The sequence below is a fragment of the Chiloscyllium plagiosum genome, chromosome 19 (assembly GCF_004010195.1).
Source record: "Chiloscyllium plagiosum isolate BGI_BamShark_2017 chromosome 19, ASM401019v2, whole genome shotgun sequence".
In the NCBI taxonomy this organism is placed as follows: Eukaryota; Metazoa; Chordata; class Chondrichthyes; order Orectolobiformes; family Hemiscylliidae; genus Chiloscyllium; species Chiloscyllium plagiosum.
In genome coordinates, this window is record NC_057728.1 from 51,960,782 (window position 1) to 51,974,261 (window position 13,480).

General features: G+C 41.1%; 1 protein-coding gene across 1 annotated transcript in view; it reads right to left on the reverse strand.

Annotated features, from left to right (window-relative positions):
• Positions 1 to 206: 206 nt before the first annotated feature.
• polr3b (polymerase (RNA) III (DNA directed) polypeptide B) overlaps positions 207 to 13,480 on the reverse strand; it is a 95,219-nt gene continuing 81,945 nt past the window's right edge. The window contains exons 24-28 of the mRNA XM_043709862.1: positions 9,443 to 9,546; positions 7,024 to 7,190; positions 4,411 to 4,524; positions 2,634 to 2,807; positions 207 to 809 (exon numbers count right to left, since the gene is read on the reverse strand). Of these exons, the coding sequence (XP_043565797.1) occupies positions 680 to 809; positions 2,634 to 2,807; positions 4,411 to 4,524; positions 7,024 to 7,190; positions 9,443 to 9,546 (689 nt within the window). The 3' untranslated portion in view covers positions 207 to 679. The remainder of the gene's footprint in view (positions 810 to 2,633; positions 2,808 to 4,410; positions 4,525 to 7,023; positions 7,191 to 9,442; positions 9,547 to 13,480) is intronic.

Sequence of the window (13,480 nt, forward strand, 5' to 3'; positions counted from 1 at the left end):
TTTTCAATGCAGAAATTGTGGGATTTTTGGTCACTAAGGGAATTGATGAATATTAGGATAATGCAGGAAGGTAAAGTTGGGTAAAAGATCACCATTATCTTGCTGATTAGCACTGAAAGGCTTCCCTCAAAATCCTTTCTTTTTAAAAGTACAGATAACAGGTTCACAGTTTCAAAATTAGTGCAAGGCCAACTCAAGTCTCACCCTCATTTTTAAAATAAAATTTTTAATTGATGCACTAACAGTTTACAGAATAAAATATGATGAGTAGCCACCTTCCAACATTTTCAAAACTTAAATTAAATCAAATAAACCAATTCTTCTTCAAGGCTATGTCTGCCACTCAGCTACTCCCAGCTGTGGCGGTTATAAGTGAATGATGTTGGGTGGTTTAGTGAACAAACACAAGGCTCTGCATTAACTCTGCTCCCTCAGTTCGAGAACCGGCCAGACCTTTATGAAGGCAGCTACAGTCAGTTTTGCTGTATTGTCTCAGCCCATCAATCACCAGCAAATTAATTCCTCTCCTTGCCAACGTGAGCTGAACAGGGAGCATAAAACAGATATATCGCAGTTTTCAATCACTCCTCTACAGCCAGTTGATACTCAGGAGAAAGTCTCTGTGCCGCAAGAATTCTTGCTTTTCTGCTTAAACACTTTCCTCATGTTCCAGAACAGATCATTCGTTGTACCTGGCCAGCTTCAGTCTGGGCACAATGTTCATGGACTGCAGTTCCTGAAATAGTAGTTTACAGGCATACGGGATCCGCAGAGAGGAGACATGACACGATGACTTGCAATAATGACACCTAAAAAGACAAAACATCCTCAAACCACATGCATTAAATGCGGTAGTGTAAAACAATCTTACTAATTCCAATTTTTAAAAAAAAAATCAGTCACCTCCCAGGAATGCAGAAGGAAGTATTGTTTTTCACATGGCAATATCATACAGAGATAAATCCAACTGTGTTTGTAAAATGTAAAAGAGAAAACTATGCAAACTATTACAGCTCTAATTCACTAGTACAGAATCTTTTTGCCTGAGGCGGCAAGATTTGATTGAGGTGCACAAGGTCATGAGGGGTCTGGATAGAGTGGATGGGAGGAACTTAGTTCCCTGAACTGAGGGAGAGGGAGAGGGAGAGAAAATGATATGTACAAGGATTGGGGGGGGGGGGGGGGGGGGGAGGGGGGGGGGGGGGGGGGGGGGGGGGGGGGGGAAGAACATAAGAAAACCACTTTTTCTTCAGAGTTTGGTGAAGGTCTGGAACTCACTGCCTGAGAGGGTAGTGGCACAAAACCCAGTCCTTTAAAATTACAAACAGCAGGTTCACAGTTTCAACATTAGTGCAAGACAAACTCAAGTTGTCTCACCCTCATTTTCAAATTAAATTTTTAATTGATGCATTAAAATGCAACTGATGCCATGTACAAAATAGACTGGAGTACTGGAAAAAGGGAGGAGGCTAGGTAGCTTGTTCTTTGCCCAGTGTAATCAGTGGGAATAGGGGTCATGGTTTACTCTTGTGAAGTAAAATTTTCTACATTTTCTATGTATTCAGGACAAGAAAGATGTCCAGGGACATTGGGAGAGGCAGAATGGTCATAAATGGGTCAAATGGCCTTTTTCCTTTGCTGTAATAATTCTATGAGCTGTGATTAATTATACTTATTGAGTGATGTATCCTGAATATTATTGTGAAGATTAAAACCATACTCCAGAAAACTCAAGCATTTACTATTTTCTGAACACACTACAGATAAACTGTACCACACAACCAAGTAACAAGAAAATCTAAGATCTCTGCACATAGGATAAACATTAAATGCAGTTAAAATGTTTAGAACACACATTCTCAAAGAACCAGGATAGTGACAGCAAATAGGTTATGGTAGTGTAGCAACCTTGACACAAACTTCACCGTCAGGTTAAGTCCATCCTGTCATGTGATGAAGTTAATAACCAATAAATCTGGCAATCTGTGGGAAAGATTGATTTGTCTGGCCCCAAGGCCTAACAAAAGAAAGGCTTGCATTTCAATAGCACCTGCCACAATGGAAAGTGCTCCCAGCTTTCAATGTAGAAAATATACCAGCCAATTCGGACACAGCTACCTCCCAGAAACAATAGTGTGATAGTGATCCGATCATCTGTTTAATGCAGAGAGGGATATTTATCTGCCACACTATACTGGAGAGATTTTCCCTGATCATCTTCGAAAATGTGGTGTGGGATCAGTCATACCCACCCATTAGACAGGAGGGCGATTTAATAATTCCTCTGAATGGCTGACCCTCTCTCAGCACTGGCCCACCAAAAGCGCGGCACTCCCTCAGCGCTGGCCCACCGAAGCTCAGCCCTGCTTCTGTGTGGTCCCTCGGATAGTGCTGGCCTTCTGAAAATGTGGCATACTCTTACTCCTTTTCTCCCTCCTTTAGAAGAGTAGCACCCTCTTAGCATTGCATTGATTTGGCAGAACGGAGTGATTTGGACCCAATTCTTTGAACAAGAACTTTATATCTTAACCTAAGATGCGACTTCAACCATGAGCAATGCTTTATGGGGTGAAGATAGCTAATGCTCTCAGGGCACCTCTTAGCAACAAGTGGATGGAAGTAGATGTATTTACCAGCCAGAGTATCCCAGCAGACCACACTGTCCACAGACATCCACCTCAAAAGCATCACTGGAGATCATTAACCTCTCCAACAGCATCATGCTGGCTCCATAACCAATCAGGCAATCTCGTTCCATCTCACCAAGACGCAAACCTCCATCTCGTGATCGTCCTTCAGTCGGTTGCCTGGCAGGTCAAATTTTGAGAGAATCATCACGAAATTAAGATAACGTGAAGCTTGCAAACTGCAAAATTACATACACAGTACAAACACAGGTATCTATACAATGGGGATCTTACTGATGTAGACAGATTTTTAAATTAGTAGAGATTCAACATATAGAAGATAAGAACTTCATCCCAGGAATGACTTGACTGTACCTTCTCTGAACTGCTTCTAAAACAATTTCCAGGAAATGGCAGGAAAGTAGATTTGAGGATCAGTGATCAAACAAATGGTCAAACAAGTTTAATGAGCTGAATATCCTTCTGCAGTTTATCTCAAAACCTTTTAGTCCAATCCCCAACGTTGTCCTTTTTACTTTAAATTTTAGTACATTATCATAGAATCATATAACCCCTACAGCATGGAAACAGGCCCTTTGGCCCAACAAGTCCACACCAATTCCCTCTGAAGAGTAACCCACCCAGACCCACTCTCCTCCCCCTCCCCTATTACCCTAGATTTACCCCTGACTTATGCACCTAGCCTACATATCAGTGAGTAATTTAGCAACTATGGGCACTTTACCCAACTTGAACACCTGCATACTTCACTGAAACTTTAATGAATGCCAAATTAAGTTGTTGTTTGATAGTACACAACTTCAGTGCTGCTAAAGAAAAGGATTTACTGTCAAAGCTTTTCATCTTGCACACATCAGGACAGAATTGCAAGAATACCAAATTTCAAAAGGAATACAGGAGCAAGAGCTTGTTCCACCATTCGATGGGCTGATTTGGTTATGGTCTAATCTACACTTTCCTGCGTGACCCAGTAACTCCTGATTCACCAGTCTATCAAATGTCTATTTAAGTCAGCCTTGAATAAATACAGGCCCAACCTGTACTCACCTCTGGAGGAGCAAAATTACACAGTCGAACAATTTTCTGTGAGGAGAAACTTCTCATCTCTGTTTCAAACCATGTCCCTAGTTTTAGTTTCTCCCTGAAGAAACACCCTCCTGGTATCCATCTTATCCTGTAGCCTTGAATATTTCATTAAGATCACCTCTCACTCTATTAAATTCCACTGGATATAGATCCAACTTGTTCAAACTTGGATTCAATCAGATCCGCAGCGTGACTCACTCACGTGCCCTGTGTGAAACTTCTAACATACGTCAGTGAGTAACACTGTAAGCCTGACTAACAATCTTTAAACATTTGTAAGTGTAATTCTTAGCAGAATCAGGATTGCTTAAAGTGGTTCCCAGTTGTGGAATCACATCTAATATTGGACTTGATGATAATGAGGTAATATCCAATGTTCTGCCTGCTGTGGAGAGCCATAGGGACAGGCTGCCTGTGAAGATCTGCCACTGGAGCCTTGGGATGTGTGCCTTACATACCTGCAATCACACTTGCACTAAAGTCTGGGAAGCTTTGACTGCTGGTTTCTTTTTCAACAGTAGCTAAATTATATCCAAAGATTCAATTTCAGATCCCTATCTCTAACCATATACAATGGGAACGGTTCCAGTCAGCTGACCAACTGAAGATCTCCATGACCTGCAGCTGGACTATTAAGCAATGAGACAATATTAATTCAACACTGATGAGAGCTCACCTGGTGAGGACGGCCCGGGGACCTCGCGCTCGTGCATGCATCTTATCCAGCACCATGTGTTTCAGCTTCTGATAGTACACAGGACCAAAGTAGATGTATGCTTCCAATGGCTCACTGGCAAAGACAAGGGAAGGTGATAGGAGGAAGTGGATTACAAGGCACCCCTGAGCACAAAACTAACAGCATGTGGGTGAGAGACTTGTTGTACATTACCACATGGACTGTAGTGGAACAAAGTGGCATACAATCACAGCTTTATCGAGGACGACTATTAGTGATACCGCTATCCAGAGAATGAATGAATAAAAATAATTTTTGAAGCCCAACTGTAACAAATTCAGCATAATCTGTCTCATTATACTCAATAAACATTTTAAGGATCTTAGTACTTATTAACTGCCTAGATCTCTGCTTTCATAATTAGATTTTTTTTTTTTTTAAATCAAACACAAGAATATTTCGAAACATTAACACAAAATATGGATTAATCACTTTTACTACGGTTCTTAACTTCCTTGAGCGTTCAGCAAATTTGTACTCTATACTTTTAATCTTCACTTTTTTAAAATGTCAGACATGGCACTTGGATGTTTATGTGCTTATGACACCACAGTCAACACGTGCAATGAAGTGCTTTATGAAGTCCATTTTTTATTGCAGTGTAGACATCAAGAGCATTAAATTGGAATAAAGCAGTAAGATCAATGACTAAGTGATCAGTTTTTGATAAGTATCGATTGGGACACTAGGGAGAACCTTCCTCCAGACAGCATATGCGCTATGGGATAAATCAAATCTAAATAAATGGACAAACGGAGCTTTTGTTTTGTCTTGTCCAAAAGAGCTGCTATTCTGACAGGTGGCATTTCCTCAGAACTGCACAGTGCTGAAAGAGTTTAAGGATTCAAGATCTAAGCTGACTTTGAAGAGGCAGCTCCCACTGCTCTAATGTCTCAGTTTAGACACATTGATAAAACTGTATACTTTGCAGCAAAGGTTATATATACTTTCATTGCTAACAGCCAGTTATATTGACTGTTACTATTACATATTATTGTACAGAGTATCTAGGTCAAATCAGAGAATAATGCAGCACTGAATGAGGCCTTTCAGTCCATCAGGTTGGCATTGGCTCTTTTCAGAGAAGTTGAATTAGCCATACTCCTTCCCTGCACATTTCCCTCTTCATCAAACATATAGGCACTTTGGCCCACTATGTTGTGCTTCAGCATTTACCTTAATGTATGATCAACCTAACCTACACATCCCTCAATGTACTGTCGTCCAGCAGTTACTTAAACGTCCCTAATGTCTCCGATTCTACTACCTCTGCTGGCTGTGCAATCCATGGACCCACCATATTCTGCATAAAGAACCTACCTCTGACATCTCCCCTATACCTTCCTCCGATCACCTTAAAATTATGACCCCTTGTGACTGCCATTTCTACACCGGGGAAAAGTATCTGGCTATCTACTCTATGCTTCTGTTTACCTTGTATACCTCTATCAAGTCACCTCTCTTCCTTCTTCTTCCCAGTGGGAAAAGCCCAAGCTCATTTAACCTCTCTTCATAACAGAAGCTCTCCAATCCAGGCAGAATCTTGGTAAATCTCCTCTGCACCCTCTCAAAAGCACCTACATCCTTCCTATAATGAGGTGACCAGAACTGGACACAATATTCTAGTGCAGTCTAACCAGGGTTTAGAATCATAGAATCCCTACTGTGTGGAAACAGGCCCTTCGGCCCAACTAGTTCACATTGACCGTCTATAGAGTAACCCACCCAAACCCACTCCCCTAACCTATTACTCTACACTTACCCCTGATTAATGTACCTAACTTACACATCCCTTAACACTATGTGCAATTTAGCACGGACAATTCACCCAATCCGCACATCTTTGGATGGTGGAAGGAAACCAGAGCACTCAGAGGAAATCCACACAGACACAGGGAGAATGTGGAAATTCCACACAGCCAGTCGCCAGAGGCTGGAATCAAACCCAGGTCCATGGTGCTGTGAGGCAGCAGTGCTAACCACTGAGTGACTGTGCCACCCCATTTTATTGAATTGCATTTACTGGGTTTTATAGAGTTGCAGCAAAACCTTGTGGCTCTTAAACTCAATCCCCTTGTTAATGAAAGGCATTCAAGTATTTAAGCAATTCCCTTTTGAAAGATACTGTCCCTATCAGATACACATTTCTTTCAGACAGCTTGGATGGAACAAAAATGTAATTCTCCCCCCAGTTTTGCTAGCAAAACTTTCAACCTGTCTCCTCTGGTTACCAATCCTTCCATCACTGGTAACAGTTTCTCCTTAGTTACCGTGTTTAAGGGTTTCATGATTTTGAACCTCTGTCAAATCTCTCCACAACCTTCTGTCTTCAGAAATACTATCCGATATGTCTATTCTCACCATAAAAGTCTAGAATGGCATTAGTGGTGTTAATATACAGTACTAGGAGAAATATTGCTGATGAAGGGCTTATGCCTGAAACATCAATTCTCCTGCTCCTCAGATGCTGCCTGACCTGCTGTGCATTGCCAGCACCACACTCTCTAGTTAAAATACAGGACATCAAGATCAATATTTATGAAACAGACTTACCCAGTGATTCCAGAGGTTACATAATCCTTGCCAAGATAATTGTAACCATAATGTATCAAATCCTCACAAACATCCTTTACTTTGCTGCCACCAAAGGCAGTGCCATAGTGGAACCTGCCATCCAGGAGACCAGCTTTCCCTGCCAACAGTTCAATCAACTTACCAACCTAGAGACAAGGAAATGACAGGAAGTAACATATTCACAAATCCTGGAAAGTCCCAGAATTCAGAAATGATTACTATTTCCCCAATTCTCAAGCCTAGCTTTCAATTACAGCTATTGCATGGTTTCACTCTACGTTAGTGACACACTCCCAACCACTCCAAAGTTACTCCCTCATCCCAGAACCTCTCCCATCCCATCAAAAGGACACTGGATTATTATTATTATTCAGATAGAAATGGTGAGCAGAGTATTGGGAAAAAGGCAAGAAATTTGCACCAGTGTAAACAAGATGGCCCAATGCATCCTCCTGACTGTGAAATCTCTGTATCTATATTATTCAGCTACCCCACCCATCCATTGGAATTCACTTTCCATGGCACTTCCCATCTTCTCTCTCGCCCTTCCGAATGTATTTTTCCCAGCAACCGTCCCTTTCCTTTCTGACTGACTGTAACACATTCACCAACATTAAAAACAGACACGAATTTATACTTTCGCTTGATCCCAGCAAATCGTACCCCTTTGTTTCAGTTTTATGCAAGGTAAGAGATGAGTGTTCATTAAGTTGATTACAAGAGATTCTGGTCTCTTTTGTCCCAATGGATGGACAACAAATGTTAGCCTTGTCAGTGTCACGTTTGACAACAACAATTTTTTAAAAATCCTGGCATGCCTTCAAAAAAGTATAAATAATTTAACTATTTTAATCATACTCATTTCTGCCAGCGGGAAGTGGGGGGGGGAAGAGAAAGAGGCAACACATTTGCTCATTAGTTGTATACACTGGGCAAGAATTCAGCAAAACACAGTACACACAGACATGGAATGTCTCAGTGGGCTTACGCCTCATCAAAAACTGTGGATCCAGATCTTGGAACTTTTTTTTTTAAAGAAGGGTCCATCAACAATGGAAAATGGGTAAATTGATTTGTTTTTAGAGCACTGTGCATTGATTTATTGAGAATATTGTTGACTGTGTCAGCTGTCATACTAGAATTTGTTACAGCTGTCAAAATATATGACCTGAGCTTTCATACTAGGTTGCTGGATACAAATTGACTTTAAAGCAGAGATGAAACCACTTAATTAGAAATCTTTATTTTCGCAACTTTGTGGCTACAGGGATGGGAAAAAGCCTCACTTAAAAACTGTGCATCCGCAAGAACGCTGAATTAATACAGTGTGGTGGAGGCATGCACTCCAATGAATGCTCTTGTGACTTTATTTTTTAAGATTAAATGGCAGGTGACATTATTGACAAAAAGTCCATACATCAGGTCTACAGTTTGACAGCACAAATAGATAGTTCCGATAACCAATGATGCTTTGAAACAAGAACAGGTCTTTCAACACCTCAAACACACAAACTGGACCATCATTGATCTGTACCTCAAATCTATTTATTCTCCTTAAACTGTATATTCTTTGATAGTCTTACCTAACACAAATCTATTCATTTGAATATTGAAAGTCCCAACTTACCTCTAGAATCAACATTCTCTTTGGGAAGAAAGTTTCAGAATTTTGTAAACTGGGGTGCGAACAGGCTTTTTTGCAATTAAAAGCCAACCACGTATCTTCAGAGTTGAGGATGCAGGGAAAATCTTTCAGCCAATTTCTCCCACTAAACTCTCATTAACGTTGAGACAGAATGTGTTGCAAGTCTTTCAGTGCATATCTACCATGATGCTGGTCATCCCAGCTGCTGCCTGAGCTATACTAGAAAAGTGCCCTGTTTGCATTGCTTCTTTATTGACTGGCTGGAAAATCTAACTACTCTGTCAAGGAGTGCCTCAATACACACTTCGTTAGAGACCTTTTCCAATATTAAACATTTAGAATATGGCGAATGCAGAACTCCTATTTGTTTAATGCGAAAGGGAACCCAAGGAAGGTTAAAAATGTCCAAGTATTTAAACTGAACCCGAAGGGTTTTGAAAACTGGTGAATCGGACTTACAATATCATTTTGGAGTGCTAAAATAATCCTCATATCAATGCAAGTTGAGCCCCATTTTAGATTTAAATTATAAATTCAGTGTTAAGGCATATAGCAGAATAGGTACTGAAGTAGCAGTGTAACCGGCTCCTTGGTGATCCAACTTTCAAAAAGTGCCATACAAAGAGAATCCCTTCACAGATGTTTCTTATTCCAGTTAAAACTTTGGCCTCTGTTCCATTTACTTATGGGAAATCTGTTCCAATACACCTGCAGTAAACGGTTGTTGCACAGAATACGGCGGTCCATACTCACTGTCATTCGGGAGGGGTAACCGTGAGGATTCATGATGATGTCTGGACAGATTCCACTGTCACAGAATGGCATGTCTTCCTGAGGCACAATCAAACCACAGACACCTAAGGGAGCGAGAGAGAGCTTTACCAGCAACAGTTTTTTAGTATCTTTTGCAATTAGTCACAAATGCACCATCCAATCATTGGCATGCTACAAAGACTCTGTAAACACAGATATATTTCCAAACCACACTGCTCATTTCCACATGATCACTTGCATATCAGATTCTGAAAGGTAATACACTTTAAAAAATTCCTCAAATGTTTTGACTATTCTTGCTCATACCATCCCTGGATGATAAAATCTTAATTCTATGGTTAAATGGTTACGTTACTTTGACCAAGGTCAGGGATTAAAATCGGGAGAATGGGAGTTCATGACAATTTCAATTGTCGAACTCAGTTTAAACCAATCTGGAAATAAAGAGCTGGCATCAGTGAAAACAAAAAGTGATTTCTATCCCATACCAATGCCATGAATTCCTGACAAAGTCACTTATTTGTAGCAGAACAGTTCATGATGGGCACACAAGAATTTGAAACAGGCGGCCATTTGGCCCATTGAGCCCTGCTCTATATTAAGTATCAGTCTCTGCAAGGTCAGTCACAATCTGAGAATTAATATTTTCATAAGGGGAAAAGACATAAAAGGAACCTAAGGGGAAACTTCTTCACGCAGAGAGTTGTGCGTGTATGGAATGAGCTACCAGAGGAAGTGCTGGAGGCTGGTACAATTGCAGCATTTAAGATATCTGGATGCTTAGATGAATAGGAAGGGTTTGGAGGGATATGGCCAAAGTGCTGGAGAATGGGACTAGATTAGGTTGGGATCTCTGGTCGGCATAGACGAGTTGGACCGAAGGGTCTGTTTCCATGCTGTACATTTCTATGACTCTCTAACTCGAAGAATGGAAAAGTTGGATTGAGTGTGAATTTTTTCCACTCTTAAGTAGAATGTACCCAGCATCTAAGCAAATTAATTGCTGCAACATCGCAGCAGTTGTTTAAAACCAGCGGCACGGTGGCTCAGTGGTTAGCACTGCTGCCTCACAGCACCAGTGTTCCAGGTTCGATTCCAGCCTCGGGCGACTGTGTGGAGATTGCATATTTTCTGCGTCTGCATGGGTTTCCTCCCACAGTCCAAAGATGTGCAGGTCAGGTGAATTGGCCATGCTAAGTTGCCTATGGTGCATTAGTCAAAGGGAAATGGGTCTGGGTGGGTTACTCTTCAGAGGGTTGGTGTGGACTGGTTGGGCCGAAGGGCCTGTTTCCACTCTGTAGGGAATCTAATCAAAACAAAGAACCTATCAAAGAATAGAAAAAATTACTTGAATCACAGGTGATACCTACAGTTAGCCAGGAAGATCTAGTGGCCATTCACAAAATTATGAATTCCCATGTGTGGGACTGGATGGGGTGAAATGGGAAGGCCACACAATGAACACCCAGCAAAGGGGGTTAGAACCAAGACCCTACAGTCCCCTAACCAATGCTTCTGGGCTAACAGGTGAATAGGCATCTTTGGGAAAACTTCACACAACCTTCTTGTATGGTGAAATAAGCACAACTGTGAATAGCAGCAGACTGTGGAAAATGTAGACTGCTAAGGCTACAGAGGGCCAGTGTGTGTTGTTTGTTTTGTGTGAAAGGGAATGATAAAAGATGCATGAAATTGACACAGAAAGGCAGGAAAACAGAAAGAAGCGAGGCTGCTCCATCAGAGGCAGCGTGTAGCCTTTGGAGAGCTGCATAACAATGGGATCCACACATCCAAGCACAGATCCAACACAGCTGTGGGTTTCATTAGATGAAGAGACTGGTGACTAAAGTAAATAATTAACCTATTGTGGTCCAGTGAAAGTGCTTGACAGGGCTAACCATATCTAAGGGATTTTAATAACATTTCCCCAATTTAATTGCACAAGTCTATTTTATTGCCTGCGCAGATTGGATACACCACTTATTAAAAACAAATGCTGCAACAATATTTTAAGAAAAGCAATAGGATTTTCAGTGGACGGTCAGGAAATTACAGATTTTAAAAAAACATTTGAGAATGACTGAAATCACAGCTGCGAGATCTTGTCAAAAAACCTTAAAAAAAAGGCCATTACCAAATGAGGTGAAAGTCAAAATTATTACCAGAATCTCAGGCTACTTTGATTTCTGTATATTGTTGCACTCTGGTAAAATGTTTCTATTTTAACAATTTCATTTTTGCTATAAAAGTTCTACCTTAGGCTCAGCTGTGTTTTCTATCTACATAAAGCAGCGCAAGGTAGCAAATCCTAATTAATACAAAAAGATTGAAATACTTTTGTGGACAGCTATTATAAAACAATTAGCACAGAACCTTTTCAACGCTGCAAATGGAGAGAATGGGTTAAGGGCTGCTTTGTAACCCAGTTTGCATTTACTATTTCACTCGAGATTGTATTTGTGGGAGGCAATTATGTGCCATAAAATGGTAATGTAACTGTTTTGCATACTTAATTGGGAGGTCACAAGGTTACCAGTTCAGGACTTGTATCTGAAAACATGCACTGCAGGGCATTTTATAACTGTTCGTGCTTTTCACGTTTCACAGCAAAGTCACAATGACCAATGAGAGTTTAAAAAGCAGGGTCTTCTTAGAAAAAAAAAGTTGCATTCTAGTAGGAGCATTTGTCAAATTTGCAGCAACGTTTTGTTTTTTAAAAAGTAAACTTGGTGAAGCCAATCAAGCCAAAAGACGTGAAGATAATTTGTTCCCACACTTTGAACTGGGCATATTCTGATTAGTTAGACATGAGAATTCTCAAGATTCTCACCGAAGCAAGTAATTTGGAAATAATTATCAAATTAAATGTAAAAGTTTAAACAGCATTAAACAATAGGATTAGGCCAGTTATAAACCAGAGGTACATGTAATTAGGATAATATTGCAAGTCATGTTGGCATTGCAATCTTCACGCAGATTGGGTAAACAAATTTGCTATAATAGGTAGAGGATGGATTCATAGAATGCTTACAAAATAGTTTTCTAGATCAGCAGGAGCCAACCAGGTTACACTTCATCCATTGTGCAATGAAAAGGATTAATTAACAATCTTGTAATAAAGAGGCCTTTAGGAAATAGCAACTATAATATGATGGAATTTCGTATCATGTACGAGTGATTTAGTTAAGCCTGAAACTAGGGTCTTCAAGCTTACATTATTTAGATATGTAGGGATGAGGGCAAGTTGGGAAAGATAGATTGAGAAACTAGATTAAAACATATGATAATGGACAAGCGATGGCTAGTATTTAAAGCAATTAGTACATAATTACAAAATATATTCACTTAAAGGACAAAAACCCCTTGGAAAAATTGGGTAAAAACAATGACTGCAGATGCTGGAAACTGGACCCACCCTCGCAACCTTCGCATAAACCAAATCATCCGCCGACATTTCCGCCACCTCCAAACAGACCCCACCACCAGGGATATATTTCTCTCCCCACCTTCCGCAAAGACCGTTCCCTCCGTGACTATCTGGTCAGGTCCACGCCCCCCCCACAACCCACCCTCCCATTCTGGCACCTCCCCCTGCCACCGCAGGAATTGCAAAACCTGCGCCCACACCTCCTCCCTCACCTCCATCCAAGGCCCTAAAGGAGCCTTCCACATCCATCAAAGTTTTACCTGCACATCCACCAATATCATTTATTGTATCCGTTGCTCCCGATGTGGTCTCCTCTACATTGGGGTGACTGGACCCCTCCTAGCAGAACGCTTTAGGGAACATCTCCGGGACACCCGCACCAATCAAACACACCGCCCTGTGGTCCAACATTTCAACTCCCCCTCCCACTCTGCCGAGGACATGAGGGTCTTGGGCCTCCTTCACCACCGCTCCCTCACCACCAGATGCCTGGAGGAAGCACGCCTCATCTTCCATCTCGGAACACTTCAACCCCAGGCAGCAATGTGGACTTCAACAGTTTCCTCATTTCCCCTTCCTCCACCTCACCC